Source organism: Macaca thibetana, chromosome 9, assembly GCF_024542745.1.
Source record: "Macaca thibetana thibetana isolate TM-01 chromosome 9, ASM2454274v1, whole genome shotgun sequence".
In the NCBI taxonomy this organism is placed as follows: domain Eukaryota; kingdom Metazoa; phylum Chordata; class Mammalia; order Primates; family Cercopithecidae; genus Macaca; species Macaca thibetana.
Genome location: NC_065586.1, coordinates 72777912 through 72800806, shown reverse-complemented (window position 1 = coordinate 72800806; position 22895 = coordinate 72777912). Strand labels below are relative to the sequence as shown.

The following is a 22895-nucleotide window of genomic DNA, read 5'->3' as shown; positions in this document are numbered from 1 at the left end:
TCAACAATCTCCAAAATTTGTACTGGAAGCTTACTTTTCTTCAGATTTCACATGTGAAATGAAATTAGAAGACATCCTTCAACACATGCACAAGCTCACTAGGGAATTTTCCCTCCGGCTTTATTAAGGTATAATTGACAAATAAAATTGTACATATTTATAGTGTGTAACGTGATGCTTTGCTATCTGAATACACTGTGACATGATTAAATCAAGCTAGGGAAGTTTTTTAAGCGCAGAAAAACAGGCATCTTAGTATTTAGGGAGCTCTTAAGAAGTCATCTTGGCCTCTTGCCTTTCACGAGGGTCAGATGATACAAAAGGCCAAGGCCATTTGGGATGGAATAACTCGTTGTAATAGGTAATAACTTTCACAATCAGGGAAGCCTCTTGAAGCCTCTCAGGTGGCAGGAAGCTAAACCTAGTTTCTCTTCTTGCTGGTCAGAGGAACCAGTCTCCGGGCTGGCTCATAGCCTTTCAGATTGTTTGCATGTTGTCTTAGTGCTAAGGTAGTGCTTAGTGCTTTGGTCACTGAGTTCAGTGTTCCCTTCCCACAGATGCCTGTCACCTTGGGAGGCTTTGATTCAGTACATCTGGAGTGGGACCTGGAATTCATTTTTATTTTTTCTGAGACATAGTCTCTCTCTGTCACCCAGGCTGGAGTGCAGTGGTGCTATCTTGGCTTACTGCACCTCTGCCTCCCGGGTTCAAGCAATTTTCCTGCGTCAGCCTCCTGAGTAGCTGGGATTACAGGTGTGCACCACCACACCTGGTTAATTTTTGTAGTTTTAGTAGAGACAGGGTTTCACCATGTTGGCCAGGCTGGTCTCAAACTCCTAACCTCAAGTGATCTGACTGCCTTGGTCTCCCAAAGTGCTGGGATTGTGGGAGTGAGCCACCATGCCCAGCCTGGAATTCATTTTTAGATCTGGACCCCAGGGCATGTACAAGAAGGCTCACTGTAGGGCCAAGGAATGGGAATTGGCTAGTGGTTCTATCACCAGTTGAATGGAGGAATCACATGGGATAGATGCCGCCTATGGGAGGCTAGGCAGCCCCGGGGAGCCACGGACTAGATGCACACATTGTAAAATGGCTAGATTTCCAGAACAGTGTGGAGTCAGAAAAGTAGATAGAAGGAAATTTGCGATGTAACACCATTTGTGTAACAATTATGCACATGAAACAACACTGTGTATAAAGAAACCCACATGTTTAAAGACATACATTGAACAGAAGATGAGAGTGGGTATTCTGGAAGAAAGAGAAAATATAAAAAGAGAGGGCCTTGTGTTGACTGAGGATGACAATGTGACAAGCACTGAGAAGCATGGCTAACTAGACTTTTTGCATCCAACCCTCAAGAAAAGAAGGAAAAAAATGATTGGGAGAGTGAAGACGAATTGCTCCTGAGTCAATCAGTGGTTCAGCCAAGCTCAGCCCTGAGGTGGGCTGGCTTTACTTAATAGAGAACGTGGAGGCCCTAGTGAGGGCAAATGTTCTCTTAGAAAGGGTCACCCTTTCTTCTTTTCTCCCACCACTCACCTTTCTGTCCAGCCCATTATTATTAATAATAATTATTATTTGGCTCCTTATCACAGGCCGAGGCGGGCTCTTATTTCTCTAATAAAAAAAATTAAACCACTGTCATGAAGCACTAAGCAGCAACGTCAAACCCGGGAGGTTGAAGCCACTGACTGGCAGAGGAAAAGAAAAAAAAAAAAACAAAAAATTATTATTTACCACACTGCTCTAATTGTTCTGCATGAACATGCATGATTGTCAGCATTTCTTGAAGAGAGATTGTCTTTTGTTCTGCAACATGCATGATTGTCTTGGATTTTTGACCTTGGTTTTCCTTGAAAACCAAGGTCAAAAATGCTGAGCACGCAGGTTCCATTTCATCTGTTTTTCGCTTCCATTCACTAAGTACTTACTATGTCCAAGATATTTGGCATATGGGTGCCTTACCTAAATCATCTCATTTAACTTGTACTGAAAACTCAGTGATATCTGTTCCCATTCTCTAGATGACTAAAGCTTAGAGAAGTTGTGTATCTTTTCACATGACAGTTGAACTTAACCTTCCAGGGGAGTATCACCCCAATTGGGACTACCATGAATCATCAAATCAAAGGATATATATATATATTTTTTTTTTTACCATATTGGAAGGGAATTTTAAGAATAGTCAGACTTTGGTTGGCATCCAAGTGGAAAGAAATGAATCAATTCTGTCCTCACTGATTGCCTGTAACATCTAACCATTCTTGTATTTGGGATTGAGAACATATTCAAAGAACTTAAATACTCCTTCGAAGCATGGGGCCACATTTAGGTAACACCCATTTCATCTATGTTCTGTTGGAAATCCATGTCACTGTGGAAACTGAATGACAGAAGAGGCAGGTCGCTTCACGTTTGCTACTGTTGTTGATAATGCTTTCATGTCTGTGGATATCAACTGCATGATTGCTTGGTTTCCACCCAAGAGTTACCTGTTCATAAATTACTTTCATATTTCATAGGCTACAGTCTGTAAATATCTAACTGATGAGCACCTGTATATCAGCCCAGTAAGAAACTATGCATATAAATGGCTCAAGTAAAAATATCCAATTTAGAAGCACTGTCAGCACAGGGAAGAATTTTCTAATGCAGTCAAGGGGTATAGCATTACTTCTACAGAAATGTAGCTTTTAAAGAAGGTCACTAGTATTGCCACCCCAGTGTCTTCACTTCTAAGTCTAAACCTTTCATGATGCATATATCACCTGCTTCCTAATTGGAAATTCAAGAAAGCAGTCTTCATCATAAAATAAATTACGTCGAGGGATATGCAGTAATCTCTCGACTTAATTTAGCACTTTGAAATAAATAATATATCCGTGACTCACAGTGTTGAATTCAATTCTGTGTCTTTCCTCAGTGGTCCTTTCCCTCCCTCCCTTCCTTCTTTTTTTTTTTTTTTAAAAATTGTCCTTTTCTTCATTATGCTGCTTCTGGTTACACACACATACACGTACAACACAAATGCATTCTCCCTGGCTAACTTTTACCTTTATGACTTTTATGCAACAGTCACATTCTTCTAGAAAAGAGAAATTATTGCTATTTGCCCACCAGAATCCAACTAGGAGATCTCTGTCTGTCTATCATCTATCTATCTATCTATCTCTGTGCCAATTAAAAAAAAATCCAATTCATGAAAAGGGCTGGCAAATCTTCAGCTTGCAGATAAGCATTCATTCAGAAGTGTTGAACTCATAAAACTGTTTCCAAACTCAAGATTCACTTTGTTTTTTTCCTCTGACTAGTAGTATTTCTTCTGCCTAGCCAGTGTCATAGTGATGAAAAACGGAATTTTGACAACTAATATACCATACATTGGAAGCAAGCATGAAAAAACCTCTTAGAAACATTGGACTTTTTGCTTCTGAGTGTCCATAATGAAAATATTGGAGTTCCATCTAGACCAGCAGTGTCTGTGGTTCTCAAAATGCCAGTATAGGAAACTTTGCTGAAGTTACATAAAAGAAAAAGAATGCCAACACAATGTGCTGACATCCCTGATGATTTGCCAGACATTACTCCCAGAAACTTAGACCAAGACTTTCTACAGGGAAGAAGAAACTGGTATGCTTTATGTAATAAGTGCCATGACTGGGACCACCCACCTCTGAAAGGTAGAAAGGTGTTGGGAATCTCATTGTCTTCTTTTCACAGCTATTTCTTACAGTGGTCAGCACCTTCCCATAGAGTTATAGGTAGCCTGTCACTCAGAAAAGCCCCGCAGTGAAATCTCACTGGAGACTTTCTTCCCTCTGAGCTTGGGTAAATTATTACCTAGAAGTCCAGAAATTGTCCAGACATTTTCACAAAGGCTTTCTCAGACCTGCTTTTCAAGAAACTTTTCCTGAACTCAGCAACTCAGACCTATCACTTAACTGCTGGCGGAAACTATCTAAACCCAGATTATACTAAGTCCTTTAGGATAGTTGTAGTTTCTCCCCCTGCCCCCTACCCGGCCCCAGGCACTATGTCTAGTGACATACTGTGTTAGCCAAGAACAAAGCGCCAGGCACTTCATTTACATTATGACACTGGAATCTCTGCTGACACCACCGAATACAAAAATGACAAGTCATTCAAGCTGCTTTGTTACTGGAGCATGCACAAGCTCCCATGACCCAGCACCCTCAATGTTTTGATTGATAGTTTAAAAAAAGCTGTTAAATTACACACACAATATGACGTCTGTCCTTAAAACAAAACTGGAGGCATTTTATAGCTAAACAATTTTATTGGCTTTTTGTGAAATAAAAAACACACAAGAAACCACCATGGTTAAAGGCCATAATCAGCATCAACCAAATGAACCAGCCACTTGGTTACAGCAGCTGATAACAACACTAGTGGATATTATTGCTTATACCCCAAGTTCATTTATACGTCCATTACATTTTGGCAAGATTACAATCAAATGGGAGCTTTGGTTGTAAAAATTCAACTATGACTACTCATTGAAAACTCAACTTCTACCATTTTATGATGGGATACATGTCAATTCTTCTGCATCTTGACATTTATCCTCTCCTGTCTCCTTTCTCCTTCCATTAATAAGATGTACAAGCCTATTGAAAAAAATTAAGGTGGATGCATTTGTAACTATCCTTCCTCTGCTGCCTCCTCTTTTGTCATGACAAGGTGCTGCATCTCTGGGCCTCTCCCAAGATCTTCTATCTGGTATGTTTCCACTGCCAGTAATAAATGCCCATCTGTAATCTAGATAGATTTGCAAATGCATATGGCTGTCAACATTGGGGTTTGGACTTAACTGTCTCATTTCCATCTTCTGAAAAGCTAGAAGAAAAAATAAAAATAAAAACAAAATCAACAGCCCTTGGCATTGGTAACTTGACCTCCCAACAGAATGAGCCCCATCCCCTGCCACATAACATCCCATGGCAGGTGTGGAGCTGTGGCCTCGAAATGCTCTCTGTGTGTGTATGTGTGCTGTAACATTTTACTTTGCAGAGAAGCAATGACTGACTGCCTCACAAAAGCTCCCCTGCTCTCACACTTTCTAGTTTAACACTGAAAACTCAGAATGAGAAAGAGTCAGAACTAACTCACAATAGCACCATTTCCTAGACTCTTGGAATGAGATTCCTTTCCGTGTAGGAGAACGCAGGCGCCCAGCCTCCAGCTGTGTGCTTTCACAGGCTCCCAATGCATTTCAGCAGAAGTGGGTGGTCTGCCTTAGCCTACTTCTGCAGAAACATGAATCTTCCCTGGGAAGAGTTAAAAATATGGGTCTTAGAAAGTGAAGTTGGCCACAGGTGAGAAGCCTGAGGAAGCCTGTTTCTGGTGGTGAGATGTGACAAGCCTGTAGATGGCAGGAGGGAGTCCAGGGACCTTTTCCCTTGCCCATCTCAATTCAAGTCAGTGAAGAATCTGCATGCAGAAGCATGGCAAGTTCAAGGAATACTGAGAGACGTAAACCCTAATACAGCAATCGGAACACCAGCGCACTAATGGTATCTTACGTATTCAGGTCCACCAGTGAGTTTGCCCTGGATAATGCTGGGATTTAATAAGCCCTTCTAATGATTATAAAGATTATCCTCTTGCAACTAGACATTGGAAACAACAGAATATTTGATATCACTATATTTTACATGGCACATATAACCATATAATTACCAGCACTTAACACGGCAAATATTGTAAATACACATTCTTGGAGTTGACTTTGTAATTACACCGATGTTATTCAACAGAAAAAAGATTAAACACTCTCTAATTTGCACTTTGGGGGATTTCAGTCCCCTCCTTCCCTTCACAACAATAGGATAACCCTCTAATTACGTAATAATGCTCGGTGGTCATGTGGGCAAAGAGAATCACAGGGTGACTTCATAGTCAATTGTGGCCTGTAAAATAAAGTAATACACAGTATTTTCATTTCAACAAAATACAAGAGACCATATAAAAATATTTTCCAATTTGGAATCAGAAACATGAAAGCTGGATTTTTTTTCTTTGTATAAAAAGAAACAAAATAACAGACTAAAGTTTATTAAGCCTCCTAACAAAAAAAAATATACATATCAGTTTAAGGAATGCAGTGAGAGTCAGCTTCCCTTTTTGTCCAGGCTCATTGATGGTGAGCTTGTGCTTTGATCCTAACAAAGATAAATGCACAAAAGTGGAGGAAGGTCAGTGTCTGAAACCTGAACTATGTCGTATCTCTAATAAGACGAATTTTACAGTAGTGCTTTGAAAAGTGGTGGATCAGATTACCGATTTTTTTTCCTCTTCCTCTTCAGGCCACTGCTGGAGATGAATTCCAGAAGCACCACTTTCGTCTCGAGTGATGCTTATTTAGTGCAATATCTTCCTTCTCTCGTTCCCTTTTCACACGCTGGTAGTGATCTTCTTCCTTCAGGTACCACACGGGGGGCCAGCGGTGCCGCTCGAAGTATTCCTGGTTGTCTGGTGAAGGAAAGAATCAGACCATAAGACCTGCAGCTCATTGACGCTTTTTACGTGCTAGGCCTTGAGCTTAAAGCTTCTCGAATATTCTCTCAAAAACGTGATGTGGCAGGGACTGTGATTAGGGTCATTTGCAAAAAGTGACACTGTTTTGAGAGGAAGAATCTCTTGCCTGTAGTCATGCGGCTGGGCACAGAGAACCTGAACCCAGGACCACCTGATTTGAGAGTCTAAGCCTGCTCCTAAGCTTGCCTCCCTAAACAAGGGGAAGCCCGCCACCTCTGCGCTCTCTGCAACAGGGCACCATGGACTCCAGCCCAGCCAACTCCCCTCAGCATCAAGTTCTTCAAAGAGAATTCCCAGCCTTCTATTCTTTATGTCATCTCACATGAATACGTGACCACCAGCTAGTCTCAAGGAATTATCCGTGAGCTGCCTGCTGACTGTGTTCCTTTCCAGGGACATAGAAGGTAAAAGCTTCCATGAGAGGTGAGGAGAGCTGGATGAATGGGGGCTTCGCACAGTCTCACCTGCAGATTTTGATTTGATTTCCTTGCGGAACTTGGAGCATACACTGTTGTAGTTGGTGCAGATGTGGTGCAAACACCAGGCGGCCAACTGGTGGGCATTGTGAAACTGCAGAAAAGTGAGCAAAAGGAGGGTAAGACTCTATTTTCTAAAAAGGGGCTACAAAGAAATTGGGGAAGCCATCGTAAGGGTGAAAATAAATGAAGGGCTTATATAACTAATTTGGTAAACCTCTTGTTTTGACCTCAATGTTTTGACTTTGGCCATGGCTCTGATGCCAGCCAGTGTAGTGCTGGGCACACCCCTCCCTTTCCCACTGTCCTAGGTGCACCAAAAATAATTGCTGTATCAAATCACGAGCTTAAAGTATGCCTCGCCCTCTCACCGTCCCCTGCCACCTGGCCCTCTAGTGCTAAGCAACCGTGGCCTCTGGAAGACACCAGCCCACGGCAGAAAGCAGCGATGTCATCTCTGTTTAAGGAAGCCTCGGCAATGGAATACTTCGTGTCGCATGTCAGGGCTCAGCTTGCTGGGGCCAAGATCCGAAAGAGGAGACTGCAGAATGTGTGACTGTCCTATACCTGTCCTTTGGTTACATAAGAAGAGCAGGCAGTATGGGCAGGGTGGAGAGATCCAGATACTTCACCCTTCCTTTCTAAGCAATGCTCAGGAACGTGGCAGCGAGGTAGCTATGATTGAAAAATATGAGATGCTCAAAAATCAACTGTCAACTCCCCCATTCCCTCTCCAGACCTGGCGGGCCTGCCGTGATCCCTCGCTCTTTCCGTTTGTGCCCTTCTCTGACACCCCTTCTGTTGTCTGTCGCTCTTGATGTTTCTTTGGTCGGGTGGAACCTTAGAACCTACAGCACGCTTCCTCTGCGGCCCTGTATCTCCACTGTGAGGCCAAAAGCCAGAGATCTCAGAAACCCACTCGAGAGACTCACTGAAAATCACAACCCAAACATCAGAGACAGTTTTAGCTGGTGCTTCCAACTTCTCTTGCTGTTAGATTTCTCTCTGAAAACAAGACTAGGGCAGTGTTCCGCCGGGTGGGCTTGTCCCAGCTTGAAAGAGCCAATTGTGTGCATTTCTTCCCTACTTTGAGTTTAGTGACTTCATATGTTATAATCAGCCATGATGGGAGTATTTATATAATAGAAATTGGCAAATGTAACAGATTAGGGTCCCACTTGCCCCCAAGCTGACTGTTAAACACTTACCAGCACATCACTGGGTTAGGGTCTAATGGACGAGCTAAGACATGAGAGAATCCATCCTAAGCTCGTCCTGCCAAGGCTTGTCAGGGCTTAGCAATAATCATATTATTTCCTTGTAGTGGGTATGTGTGGGGGTAAGGTGGGAACACAGTGCAACAAACAGACACAGACACAACTGCAAATCATTCCCTCAAGTGAGTGGTCCCGATATGAAATTCCGGATCATTACATTTTTCTCTAGGAGGAATACTTGCTGGAGCGAGTACAAGTTATAAACCATCCCCCAGAACTGTTTCAAAAGACCCTAAATTCCAAGTGTGGACAACCAGTTCTGATGGGGACTTGCTGATTCGACTGCATTAGATGTCTACTCTCAGTTTCACTGTAATCCCTAATTGGATTTTAATAATTTGTATTTGTGTCTGTTTCCTTTACTTGCCTATGATTGCCCTGGGGCAGAGGATCTACCATTTATATGTACACATCCTTTGCCTAGGGCAGTGCCTGGTATTTGGGGAGAAAAACAACAAATATTTGCTGAATGCTAAGTCAAAATGAATCGGTCGCTGTAAAGTTCAATTCCGCCTTTTCCCCCTTTTGCACCTGAGTCATCTCCTTTGGCCACAGTAGGAAGGGCCTGAGCAGCACCTGCTAGATGCCACCTCCTCCCCCTAAAACCACCTCCTTTCCCTTGATTGAGAAATATTGATTTAAATGGACTGACCTAAGACTTAGTAAGCCATTGTCTTAACGGAAAGAGGGAGCACAGGAAGCCAAACCCAACAGGCTGAAGAAAAGACGGAGGCATTTATTCTTAGTTCCCTCAGAGTGTAAATTCATTGTTAATCAGCCTATGCCAGGGACTAGAAAATTCTGCAGATGTGCCTGGCATTCTAAGAGGGCTTACACTCTTCAGTGCTCGCTCTTGAACATTCTCTCCCACTTGATTCTCAAAATAATCTGTAAGGTTGGTAGGATGCAAACTGTCATCCCATTTCCTGTGGATGAGGAAAGTGAGGCAGAGTTTAGCTTGTGCTTTGAGGAAGTTACTCCATGGTGAAGCTGGAGCTGAATCTTGGACCTTCTCTGGAAGAAGAGGGCAAGTCTGTATTGGGATTATGTTATTACAATCTGAATATTAGCAACTACTGGCTTTAGAAAACTCCAGGACAGCTGTAGTGAGATGTTCATTAACAGAGGGTCATTACAGGGCTTCACGGAACTCTAGAAACTGTCTGTGCTTGGCCAAATACATGGCCAAGAATTCAAAGAAGGAGGAGAGACAAAACCTCCCCCAAGTGGTTCTCCCACATGCGAAGCTGGTGCCTTAGGCGACAATGGGACTGGTGTGGGGACCGTGTTGTTTATTCAAATGAAGCCCAGCAGGCTGAATGGTACATGAAAGGTAAAACTCTCAGATCTTCTTAGTGTTCACAGGGGGCCTCTGTGACTCAGTGGTGACATCTTTATTTAGACAGATGCAACAATGGAATGTTTCATCAGCATTACATGAACTGATTGAACACACTTAAAAGGTGAAGAGCAAACTGATACAAACCTGAGCCAATTCCAAGTAAGAGAGCACTTCTCCGTCAATGCCCACGCCACTCATTGCAGCCTTGGTCAACTCCTGAACGGCATGCTGTTCTGGGGAAGAAAAAGGGGGCCGGAGAATGTTAAACCACACCCTGCAAGCCAGGTAGCTTGCCTGGAGGGTTGGTCTGGGAGCACTTAAGAAGGGAGGAAATGTGGGACACAGCTCTGGGCAGCCATCTGAATTAAATCCAGAAGCTGCTCTGATGTGTGGTCTTTCACTACTTGGGGTTCTGGTGCCAGCCACTTCACCCACACCTCTGGGGACTCTTATTCATGGCTCTAAAATAGTCAGAATCCTCCAGACCTGCAATGTTCTGTGCAGGATGGTAACTCCTGGCCACACGAGACTATTTAAACTTAAATTATTTAAAATGAAATGAGATTAAAAGTTCAGCTCCTCATTCACACTAGCCACAGTAAGTGCTCAACAGCCACATGTGGCCACTGTTTGGACCATCCAGATATGAAATGTTTCCATCACTGCAGAAGGTTCTACTGGATGGAGTGGCTCTAAACACTCTAGCACCTTCCTAGAGTCCTCTAGACTTTAGACACGCTCCTGTTTGACAGTTTCCCCACTCACATCACCACAATCCTTAATACCCCTGACAGTGAAGAGGTTGAATGACATAGGAATGAGTCTATTTGAGGAATTAAAAATGTGATTGCGTACGTCTGTCTCAACAGCTACAGATGGTGACGTATTGTTCAGCCTCTTGGATTCTAAAGACTGGGGAGACCCGCAGTCCGAAGTAACAAAAATGCAGTAGGGAGAGCCATTTCTGCTTGGGAGCTTGAGTCCAAGGCTTCCAAGCTGAATTTACATTGTGGCCTGAAGCTAAGACATCTCTTGCCTTTGTAAAGGCTGTTGCCTGCCTCTGAGACTGACGTGTGAGGGTACAGCCTTGGCTCAGCATTTCTAGGTCCTTGACATTGATGTCATCCGTAGCATTGCATTTGTTTTTCTAATCCAGCACATTGTCTAAATCACGCTTACTTTCTGCTCCAGCTCTGCATGCTTACTGGTCAGTATGCCTATATCTGGTCAATATAGTATCGGGAATGGAATGATTTCTTTGGCACAAACCTCCTCACCTGGATTGAACTATTTGGAACTAAACTGCCCAGAGAAGTCATCTGGGCTTTGTCGTTTTAAGTAACTGCAACATTTCCTGACATTTATTTAACACGGGCTCACAAAGCATCGTCACTAGAAACTGATTTTTAAACACTATTTAAACACCATTTAGAAACTGATTTTCTAAACACTCTACACTAGACAGTACAAAGCAAATACTATAAAGGATTAAAGGAATCATCTTGGGAAGCTGTATATTAAATAATCGTAACAGTAACAACAGCATTTAATAACTAAACTAATTGTTCATAGAAGTCTAGAGTTCACACAAAAAGCTTTATTTGGGTCAGTTAAAAAAAAAAAACTTTTATGGAGAAATCAATCCCATGTTTTCATTGCCAGACTTAACATTTAAGCAAAAATGGTACTAGTCTGAGATTGATCACAAACCTTGTTGGGCAGATTTGGCTCCAAATTACTTTTGACAATTTCAAAAATAAAATAAAAATTTATCCTCAGGACTAATGTCATAAAACCTGTGGATAGTTAGATAGCTTGGAACCCATGTTTCATTAAGAAAGTAATTGCCCACTGAAGCCTCCCAGCGTCAGTATTTAAAAAAACTAGCGCCCTCTTTTGGATCTATTAGGTATATTGGTTAAAAACAGTTTTTAAAAATAAATCTAGGCTGGGCGCGGTGGCTCAAGCCTGTAATCCCAGCACTTTGGGAGGCCGAGGCGGGCGGATCACAAGGTCAGGAGATCGAGACCACAGTGAAACCCCGTCTCTACTAAAAATACAAAAAATTAGCCGGGCGCGGTGGCGGGCGCCTGTAGTCCCAGCTACTCAGGAGGCTGAGGCAGGAGAATGGCGGGAACCAGGGAGGCGGAGTTTGCAGTGAGCCGAGATCGCGCCACTGCACTCCAGCCTGGGCAACAGCGTGAGACTCCGTCTCAAAAAAAAAAAAAAAAAATCTAATATTGATGCCTCAACTCGCTTTTTCTATCCAACTGGGGAGGAAGTAGGACAAAGAGAGGACTTTGTTCTCCAGGTGGTTGTGTGTAGTGGAAGCCCAGAGGACAGAGAAAATAATCTTTTTTTTTTTTCTTTTTTGAGACGGAGTTTCGCTCTCCTTGCCCAGGCTGGAGTGCAATGGCGCAATCTTGGCTCACCGCAACCTCTGCCTCCTGGTTTCAAGCGATTCTCCTGCCTCAGCCTCCCGAGTAGCTGGGATTACAGGCATGTGCCACCACGCGTGGCTAATTTTGTATTTTTTGAGACGGGGTTTCTCCATGTTGGTCAGGCTGGTCTCGAACTCCCGACCTCAGGTGATCCGCCCGCCTCGGCCTCCCAAAGTGCTGGGATACAGGTGTGAGCCACCGTGCCCGGCCTATCCTTTATTTTTTCTAAAGACATTGCCAGAAAATCAAGTGCAGATAGGACCGGTTGGTTTGTTCATACACTCATCTTCATTCAATTGTTCAACAAATATTTATCGAAAGCTAATATGCTCAGGCACTCAGAAGAAAGGCCAGTGAACAAGACAGGCACTGTTTATTTCTGCTTTGATGGTTAATAGGAATCAACTAAACAGTGATAAACACCCAGCTTGTGACTTAACACCTCTGGTGTAAAGTGAATGAGGCTGAAGATCTGAATTCCAGCGACAGCCATTTAAGTGCATATATCCTATACAGACCTGCTTCAGCTTCCCAACTGAACAAATCTAGAAATGATACATAAGATTTTGTGAAGTTAAGCCAAGTTTCCCTTTTTTCTCTTTCTCCCAAAATGAACTTGACAATGTCAGAACATTTTCTAAAATAGCTTTAAGAAAACCACTTACATAATGCTTACTATGTGCCAGACGCTGTTCTAAGGACTTTATATTTTAACTCATTTAATCTTCAAAACAGCTCTATGGCTGAATAATATTAGCCCCATTTTAAAGAGCGAGAAAGCTGAGACACAGAGCGAAGGTTACAGGACAAAGTCACCTCGTCTGGAAATGGTGGAGTCAGGGTTTGATCTTAGGCAATCTGGCTCTGTCATCTGTTTTCCTAAACAGTGCATCTACCGCCTTCTTAAAGACTGTGTCTGTGCAGTTATTATGGAGATAATGTTGACAAAATAGTATTATTTCAAACTCTGGGGTGCACAAATGACTCAGCATGCATAGAGCGTGTGCCTCAAGGGCAGGGGGCATGCATTACTCACCTTCATAGCTGTATCACCTAACAGGGTCCACCACAGAGTGGGTGCTTAAGGAGTATTTGTTGAATTGAATTGGGCTGTCTGATGCAATTTGATTAGTTCATATCATTCTACACAAGACAGTCCTATTTTGCGTGATAAAAAATCAACTTTTATTCTCTGTAAACATATTTTTATTTAAATGTGATTTTGGATAAATATGACAGACAGTGCATGGCCCTGAGTCATCAGCCTTACCTGCAAGTGCAACCAAGTGTGGCAGGCAAAATCTGTTTGCCAAGGCAATTAATTCCAGCGGGTCCAGATCCAAGTTAGGAGACAACTGCTTGGTATAGAGATAATCCAATACTGCTTGCATTGATATCTTGTTTATGTTCGGGAGATACACCTGAAATGTTATACAAAAAGCTAAATTCTGCTGCAGAAAGCAGGGAGTGGGCACATTTTCAGGCTATGCTGCTTGTAAATATCCTGTGTGACTTGATATTGGCGAGTGTTGGACACCTGCTTTGAGGCTGTGCATAGGAATCCTTCTGTATTTATGACTTTAAACATAATGGTTTGATTTGTAGATGACAAAAGAGTGGAGCTGCCTGACACAGCCTGATGTGGAATTTTTAAACGACTATTTGGACTTATAAATCAGACAAATGGGCTGGAAATGTATGATAACATTAGGGGCCCTCATGCCAAGCACCTTGTAATACTCTATTGTGGGGAAAGAAATCTCCTAGCAACACGACAGGTGTTGGGGGGAGCTGCAAACCACACTGTTGCTGACATGATGGAGCCTAGCTCTCCAAGACGTCAAAACAGAGGATGAGGGTGAGCAACCACCCTAGCTGCCACAGTGACCAGCTTGATTTCGACATTCTGTCAGTATATGCACAATATATTGCAATGTACTACATAACGTATACACTTCATTATTTTTTCCTACAACCACATGGATTCAGAACTACTGGAACATTATCAGTTATCAGTAGATTCAGAGAATCCAAAGGAGTCTTTGCTTAGGACTTCCAGGGGAGTATGACTGGGTACAGGTGAACTGTCCCCTGTAGGCTTCCCACAGTCTCTTTCATGAGTGCCTGTAGTTGTCCATATAAATGCATGCTAGAGCGTGCTAGAGAGCCAGGCACTGCCTGGGAGGTGGAGAGCTGGAGAGGTAGGCATGGATTAATGGAGATGTACACTGTGTAGCAGCTAGTCTTTATTTTAGGTCTCTAACTCCATGAGACAGGCCCTGGTGTCGTTCAGAACTGTACCACTTGGATTATTGGAATACCGACAATTACAAATATTAATCGTAATTGAAGGCATCCTATGAACCAGGCACTGCGCTAAGCTTTCCACACACATTCTTTAATTGGACGCTTATATCTGCCCTAGAGAGTAGAGACTTACTTTTGCCATTCTACAGAAAAGGAAATGGAAGTTCAAGGAGGTTCATTTAAATCTTGTGTCCAAGGTCACAGAGCTAGGAAGTGGTGACTGGGATTTAAACCCAGGGAGTATGACGCGAAAGTTTATGTTCAGAATTGCTGTGCGGTGCTGGAAACGTTTAATGCCACAGAAGCACAGGTTTGAGTTACAACAATAAAGCATCATAATTTACTAATGGTTTGTAAGAATTCTACTTCAAAAGGATGAACAATTATGAACTTCTTTTTCTTTCTTTTTTATTTTATTCATTTTTTGAGACAGGGTCTAACTCTGTTGCCCAGGCTGGACAGCAGTGGCTTGATGATAGCCTGGGCCTGGGCTCAAGCTATCCTCCTACCTCCACCTCCCTAGTAGCTGGGACTACAGGCAGTACCACCATGCCCGGCTAATTTATTTTAGTAATTCTTTTTTTGTAGAGATGGCGGGCTTGCTATGTTGCCCAGGCTGGTCTCAAACTCCTGGCCTCAAGTTATCTTCCTGCCTTGGCTTCCCAGAGTGCTGGGATTACAGGCATGAGCCACTGTGTCTGGCCAGTTATGAACTTCTTAATTCTCATACTTAATAAACCTCTATACAACATGTAAAGATATATATCTATATATTATATATGATTACATCTTTATAACATGGTTACATCTATATATTTTATATGATCGCACCTCTCCATACACATGCACGTGCACACACACACACAGGCACACACACATACTCAGGCACACACACACACAGTCAGGCACACCCACACACTCAGGCACACACACACACAGGCGCACACACACACACTCTCAGGCATATACACACAGTCAGGCACACACACTCAGACACACACACACACTCAGGCACACACAGGCACAGAGCCAGACCTCTATACCTGTGGGTTCCACATCTGTGGATTCAACCAACTGTAGATCAAAAATATTTGAAAAAAAGGCATGACGGCCTCTGTTCTGAACATGTACAGACTTTTTTCTTGTCATTATTTCCTAAACAATACAGTATAACAACTACTTACACAGCATGTGCATTGTATTAGGTATTAGAAACACTCTACAGATAATTTAAAGTATAAAGGAGGATGTGCACAGATCTATGCAAATACATTGCCATTTTATATGAGGAACTTGAGCATTCATGGATTTTGGTGTCTGAGTGGGCGGGTCGGGGGATGGTCCTGGAACCAATCCCTCACAGATACTGAGGGATGACTGTGTGTGTGTGTGTGTGTGTGTGTGTGTGTGTCTGTGTGTGTGTGTGAGACAGAGAAAGAGAGAGAGAGAAACAGTGAGAGAGAGAAAGAGTGTGTTATGTATGTATGTATAATGGCTCCACATTCTACAGGGTGCTTATGGCTTATGCATTCTGGCAGTGTGGCTCCAGAACTGTTCTAAGCTATAGAAACCTTCTTTGTTATTATCCTATGCAGACATTAGCCACCTCAGAGAGGGAATATCCTTTCAGATAGGTAGACCTGTCCCTTAACATATCACAGGGAAGGTTTAGAAAAGTTCCTAGAAATATTAAGGAATTTATCCCCCACTTTCAGACATGGTTGGTGAAAACAACAATTATGATTCCATAAATGAGTTACATAAGTCATTACCATAAATGATTTGATAAGCATGATCATTTCAGGTTTCCAGCACAACCTCTACAACAAATAGAACTCAATGAGTTGAAACTATTACTGGGATTTTTTTAAAATAAAGTAGCTGTTGGGCTTGCTAGATCATCTGCAATATACAGATGTTGGAATGTTATTCTTCCCTTTAACCAGCTGTATCCACATATGAATAATTATTCAACTAAATCTAGCACCAGTTACACCATGTGTATGCTCGCATACATATATGTTTACATACACGTGCATTTATCTTACACAAATAATGGATTTATTTACAGATATTCAAACAAATTTGTTTCTGTGTGTAGGAACACGTAACATTTCATTTCTTTGATGAAATAATGTTTGGATTAGCGATATGGTTTGGCTGTGTCCCCACTCAAATCTCATCTTGAATTATGGCTCCCATAATTCCCACGTGTTGTGGGAGGGACCTGATGGGAGATAATTGAATCATGGAGGCGGTTCCCCAGACTGTTCTAGTGGTAGGGAATAAGTCTCACGAGATCTGATGGTTTTATAAGGGGTTTCCCCTTTCACTTGGTTCTCACTGTCTCTCTTGCCTGCTGCCATGTAAGATGTGCCTTTTGTCTTCCACCATGATTGTGAGGCCTCCCCAGCCACGTGGAACTGTGAGTCCATTAAACCTTTTTCTTTGGCCGGGCGCGGTGGCTCAAGCCTGTAATCCCAGCACTTTGGGAGGCCGAGGCGGGCGGATCACAAGGTCAGGAGATCGAGACCACAGTGAAACCCCGTCTCTACTAAAAATACAAAAAAAATTAGCCGGGCGCGGTGGCGGGCGCCTGTAGTCCCAGCTACTCAGGAGGCTGAGGCAGGAGAATGGCGGGAACCCGGGAGGCGGAGCTTGCAGTGAGCCGAGATCGCGCCACTGCACTCCAGCCTGGGCAACAGCCTGAGACTCCGTCTCAAAAAAAACAAACAAACAAACAAACAAAAAAACCTTTTTCTTTATAAATCACCCTGTCTCTAGTATGTCTTTATCAGTAGTGTGAAGATGGACTAATACAATTAGTATAGTTTTTTAGACAGTTGAAGGTTGAGTTGTGAAACTTTAAAATTTGAATCATTTTAATAGTGAAAGTACTCACATTTTACAAAGTGCTAAGTGCTCTAAGATGTTAGTAATTGTTAATATACAAAGTGCCAGAGCTTCCTGTTAACACCTGCTCTCTCAGAGATGGGGATGTCTGGTGCTTCTGAAAACAATGCCTCTAGTGATAGTGCAAGAGCCTGGGGCAGGCCCAGGGATATATCACTAAAGTGCTGCGTGACCTTTGATAAATCACTCACCCTCTCTCACCCTCAGTCTCGTCATCTGTTACATGGGAGGAATTTGGAATAGATGCTGTTAAAAGTTTTTTCTTCACGGAAACTCTGGGTTTTGAAGATCTTCAGATTACCTTAGCATTTTTTGGCAAGAGTGTGTTCTAAGTCATGGCTTAAAGAAGAAATAGCAAAATGAACATCCTAAATAAAAAGAAACTATTTCTGGCTGCAGCAGATGACAGACTGGAGTAAGCAACCTTGCCCAAATACCCTCAATGCCCTCGAAGTGTTCCGATGTTTGTAATCACCTATGACCTGCTATCTTCTTTTAGCTGAATATAATGTTAACATTTTTTGAAGTGATGGGTCTATTTGGCAAATAACGTTAGAGACCCTTAGAAAAAAAAATCAAATTAGAATAAACTCAGAACACTTTTGGAGCATTCATTTTTTCCCCCTCATGGCTGATTTTTAAAAAAGCCTGTTTCTGTGATTTCAACATTTATAATTAACTGCATGACAACAGAAAGACCTTTATTTATAGCACTTTAAAAATAGTATAAGCAAAGCTTCATAAATAATGGAATAAAAAAAATTTGCATCCTACCTGCTGGATATAGTTTTTTTTTTTTTTTTTCTTAAAAAAAAAAAAAAGAGTTATCCAAGAGAATATAATGCTACCCTAAACAATGTTCTATCTTGCAGTTTAGTCGGTTTAAAATTTTAATTGTGAAGATTAGCTGAGACTATTAGGCTTATAATTAGAGACAGTCTCATAGAATGAGAAAGTATCCTAGATCCAAAGCATTGCTTACTACAACCCAGGCATGCATTTTTAATGAACCACTTGCTGAGTACCTCTGGGGAGAGAATTATGCTTACTGCTACATTAAAAGTAATGAGAAAAAATATAAGTAAGATACAATGTTTTCCTGAATATTAAATGACAAAAAAGTTAAATTAAAATCAATGGACATAGGCATATTTCATTCTTTTCTGGATATGCACATTAATTCTATTAATTCTCCAAAAAAGGCTGAGTCTCATGGTGGGGGGCAGGAGGGTGGTGGGCATCAGATTTCCAGATTTTCTCAAGATAACAGAAAGTTAAAAGGTGGCCTACAAAGGCCAAATCCCAAGTGTGAACATGGACCTATGTTAATTATGAAGCATTAATTGAGTGCCTTTCCCCTACAACTATAACCACCTGAATTGTACTTTCCTACTTGAGAAAGGGGACTGGCGGCTTTTTAACTTAGAGCTTTCCAGGGCAAATACCTTTAACCCCATATGGAAAGAATTTAACAGGAAAACTCTAGCTTAATAGTCGCTAACATTTATTGAACATTTTTATGTTCTAGGCATCAAATTCAATGCTTTACACATGTCCTCTCGTGCCTTCTCTGCCCTTTGACGAAGGTTCTCTTGTTATCCCCATTTTACAGATGAAGAAACAGGTTTAGAGTGAGCCACCTGCCCAAGGTCAGGCTAAGACTATATTATAGTTTGCACAGGAAATAAAGTGAAGGGACAGGAAGGAGTGAGAATGTCAACAGCTCATTGCATTTTCAATATACTGGCTAAAGGAATTGTGGCACAGGTCTTCAGTGGCTTGGTTCCATGGTCTTTGTCTTTTGAGCTGGTTTGAATCTATACAAACCTATTAGCCTTAACTCCAGTTCTAAGCGGTGAGGGACCTCGTGTCTCCAGCAGGGTGTGCTAAACAGGTGGCCTCCTCCAGGAGAGGCTATCAAACAACCATATACATGTGTATTCACATTTGCTGCCAAGTTTTTGTTTTGGTCACCTCTACTGCACATTTTAATCTGGAGACGATTACAGTCCATTCTTGGAAGGGATAAAGGAGATTAGCATTCGTGAGGTCAGCTCTGACAGTGTCCCTTTGTGCCTGCGTTCCTGACCTCGATCAACTTCTCCCTGCTCTGTGAATAGCAGGTCCTCGGCTGCACAATCAGCATGCACTTCAGTGAGCTGGACAAAGAAGGGGAGCAAGCCTCCCAGCTCTTTATCTCCAGAGATTGCTGAAGTCAGTGAAATACCAACTGGATGAGGTTTTACAAATTGGTGGCTACCCTAACTTTTTCCTGGACACAAGAGGGAAAGAATATCATCACTACCAACAACATCAGAATAAGTCCAGCGGCAGCTACCATTTATTTAATGCTTCTGAAGTGCTTTGCAAGTAATGACTCTTACACCCCACAACCACAGTATGGGTTATAACTGTTTTCCAGATGGGAAGTCTAGAGCCAAGAAAGGTTAAGTCACTTGCCCAAGTCACTTGTAAGTGGAGGAGTTGCAATTTGAATCCCACAGTCCTGTAACTGTGCAGATTCCATGTACTGCAGTTGTCTTAGTAATGATGCTCCAAAACACCTTTGACCCAAGCTCAGGAGACATTTTCATTAGTCACAGGCGAGAGTCTCCTGGTTTAGAAAGGTTATTAGACACTGTAAGAGGCCGTCAGGATAACTCTAACATTTTCTCCCTGAAAAGCAGATAGCCCTTTGCTAGGGGCGGGGTGGGGGGCGGTTGGTTTAGGAGCAGCTGCAGTTTGTTCTGGATGCACGAGAGTGGCCTAGTAATCTTAGCCCCTGCTATCCAAGGCTTGTGATTCTAGGATTCTGTTTCCCTGCTTGGGGATGCAAATGCAGACTCCTGGGTCACAATGGGAGTGCTCGAATTTCTTGTGCTACTGCCTCATTTGAAAAGTTAGCTATTGTTTTCTGCATTTCTTTGAAAAATCTGGAAAGACGCTGAGACAAGCAAAACAAGCCTCTTAGGACAATAAACTACATGGGTGTACCCATGTTTTTATTTTTACTTTTTAAAAAAAGATGTTAAAAATACTTGCAAAACTCCACAAAAATGCTTGCTCACTCCTAAAGTTAGAAGTGCTTGAATTGAATTTTTTTCTTTTCCAACAGTTTTTAAAAAGACAAAGAGGACGTACTCCCATGTTAATTGTAGCACTATTCACAATAGCCAAGATACAGAGTCTGCCTGTGTCCATCAGTGGATGGTTGGATAAGAAAATGTGGTACATATACACAATGGGATACTATACAGCCCTAAAAAAGGACAATTCTGTCATTCAAGACAACATGGGTGAACCTAAAGGACATTATGTTATGTGAAATAAGCCAGGTTTAGAGAGACAAATATCACAGCATCTCACTTATATGTGGAATCTAAAAATGTTGAACTTCAAAGTAGAGAGTAGAATAGTGATAACCAGAGGCTGGGATTAGCAGGTAGATGGGGAAAGGAAAGCCATCTGTCAAATATACGAAGTTTCAGTTAGAAAGGAGGAATAAGTTCTGGTGTATTTTTTTTTTTGTCTTTTGTTTTTTTAGAGACAGGGTCTCACTCTGTCTCCTGGGGTGGAGTACAGTGGCACAATCATAGCTCACTGTAGCTTTGAACTCCTGGGCTCAAGTGTTCTTCTCACTTCAGTCTCCCAAGGACCTAGGACCACAGTTGCATATAGTCTAATGCACCTATAATTTTTTTGTGGTGTTCTATTGCACAGTATGGTGACTATGGTGAACAATAAGGTACTGGCTATATTTCAAAAGAGCTAAAAGAGGATTTTAAATGTTCTCATCACAAAGAAATGGTAAACATCTGAGGTGATGGATAGGCTAATTAGCCCGATTTGATCATTCCACAATATATGTATATTGAAACATCGGGTACCCCATAACTACGTACAATTATTATTTGTCAGTTAAAAGTAAAACAACAAGAAAGACAAAGACATAGGGTCTCCAAGATGTTGTTTGCTCTGCTCTAAGCATATCCCTCTTCTAGAGATAGAGCCAGTGGCTGACAAGTGATGCAGCTAATTTCACTAGACCTAAGTACCTTGAGAGGTGTGTTCAGGGGAGTAAACGTTCGCTCCATTACTGTTGCCCTAAACTTAACAAACCCTCACACCCCCTCAACACAGGCAAAGTCAGGGCAGAGCCTTAGATAGTATTGTAGCTCATGGTAACCTGAAGGACAATCTAGAGCATCCCTCAGCTTGCAGATGAGGAGGTTGAGGCACAAGAATGTGGCTTCTTAAGGTCCCCTGTCTGGTTAGGGGCACAGCTAAGCCCAGGACTTAGGTGGCTGACCAACTCTTTTCACTTTCTGAACTACTGGGAGACATGCTCCTCTTGTACTTGGTTTTGATAGTACCATGCCTGGTGACATTTGCAAGAGGTACAGCTGATCTTGTCTTCATGGATGAGGACGGTTCTGAGGATGAAAAGATATAAGGCATGTAAAGCACCCAGGTGCCCCCACACAAGTGACCGATAAACAATAACTCCTCAAAACTGCAGAGCTAAGAGAAAGGTGACCAAACACTCAAGCACTGCTAAGGAGCTATTTCATGGAGCCAGTTTAAGGTTGAAAGTCATCTGGCTATTTACCCACTTTATGTAAATACACAGGCACACGCATATTCATAAAGACGCCACTATGCTTTAGGAAGGCACGTACCTCACTGTTGGCACTTTCCACAAATGACCCGCCGAACATAGCTGCCATCCACTCACAGCTACAGATCAGCAGTGGCTTGTGGGCACTGATGGCTCCATCGTCCAATTTAAATGTCACGTCTGCCAAGGAATTGAGGAAACACAACCATGAGCCAACTTTGCTGAGAGCTTCAACCAAGGTTTCTGCTCCAATATCCACTGACCTGCGTCTCTCTCACTCTCTCGCATGTCTTTACTTGCTGATTTTATGTCAATCCCCATCTTTGGGCTTTGGCACACCCAGCTCCCACCTAAGGGAGCATGCTGCATTTAACATCATCACACATAAAGTCACGGCACAAACTCTCTGAACCAGAAAGTAACAGAAAGGAGGGAATATTTTTTCCTCCTTACTATGCAAAACTTCAAGCATATAAAACAGTGGAACAAACTATGATGACCACTCATTTATCCCTTGTTAACATTTTGGCATGTTTGTTTTAGGTATATTTTTAATTTACACCATTTTACTTATTAATACTCAATTAAACCTTACATTTACAATATGCTCTACTTGTATGCTATACTGAAACGTAACCGAATTACTGTTTTCTTAAGAGATGTCGGTGGGTCTGGTTATGATGCCGAGGCTAGATTTAAACTGCCGGGTTCCAGTAATCCTTCTGTCTCAGTCTCTGAAGTAGCTGGGACTATGGGCAAATTAGTCACCATGCCCGGCTATATGTGTATTTTTGTATAATTCTATATATGTGTATAGCCTTTTTTTTTTTTTTGTAACAGATAGCATGGCACTTCACTCCTAACTACCTTATCACAAGTTTTCCCAAAATAACAACAGTCTCCTAAATAACCATACCATGATTACACCTAAGAAAATTAAAAATAATTCCCTACTAT

The 22895-nt window shown here is 42.1% G+C and overlaps 1 protein-coding gene across 13 annotated transcripts in view; it reads right to left on the bottom strand.

Moving 5' to 3' along the window:
* Positions 1–4283: 4283 nt before the first annotated feature.
* The window catches only part of RHOBTB1 (Rho related BTB domain containing 1), a 134332-nt gene continuing 115720 nt past the window's right edge, over positions 4284–22895 (bottom strand). For 12 of the 13 annotated variants that reach the window (XM_050803032.1, XM_050803033.1, XM_050803034.1 and 9 more), the window contains 5 exons: positions 22000–22118; positions 13371–13521; positions 9804–9892; positions 7029–7134; positions 4284–6498 (listed from right to left, as the gene is read on the bottom strand). In XM_050803032.1, coding sequence (XP_050658989.1) covers positions 6329–6498; positions 7029–7134; positions 9804–9892; positions 13371–13521; positions 22000–22118 — 635 coding nt within the window. In that variant the 3' untranslated portion in view covers positions 4284–6328. The remainder of the gene's footprint in view (positions 6499–7028; positions 7135–9803; positions 9893–13370; positions 13522–21999; positions 22119–22895) is intronic. The other variant, XM_050803029.1, reaches the window with a different exon arrangement.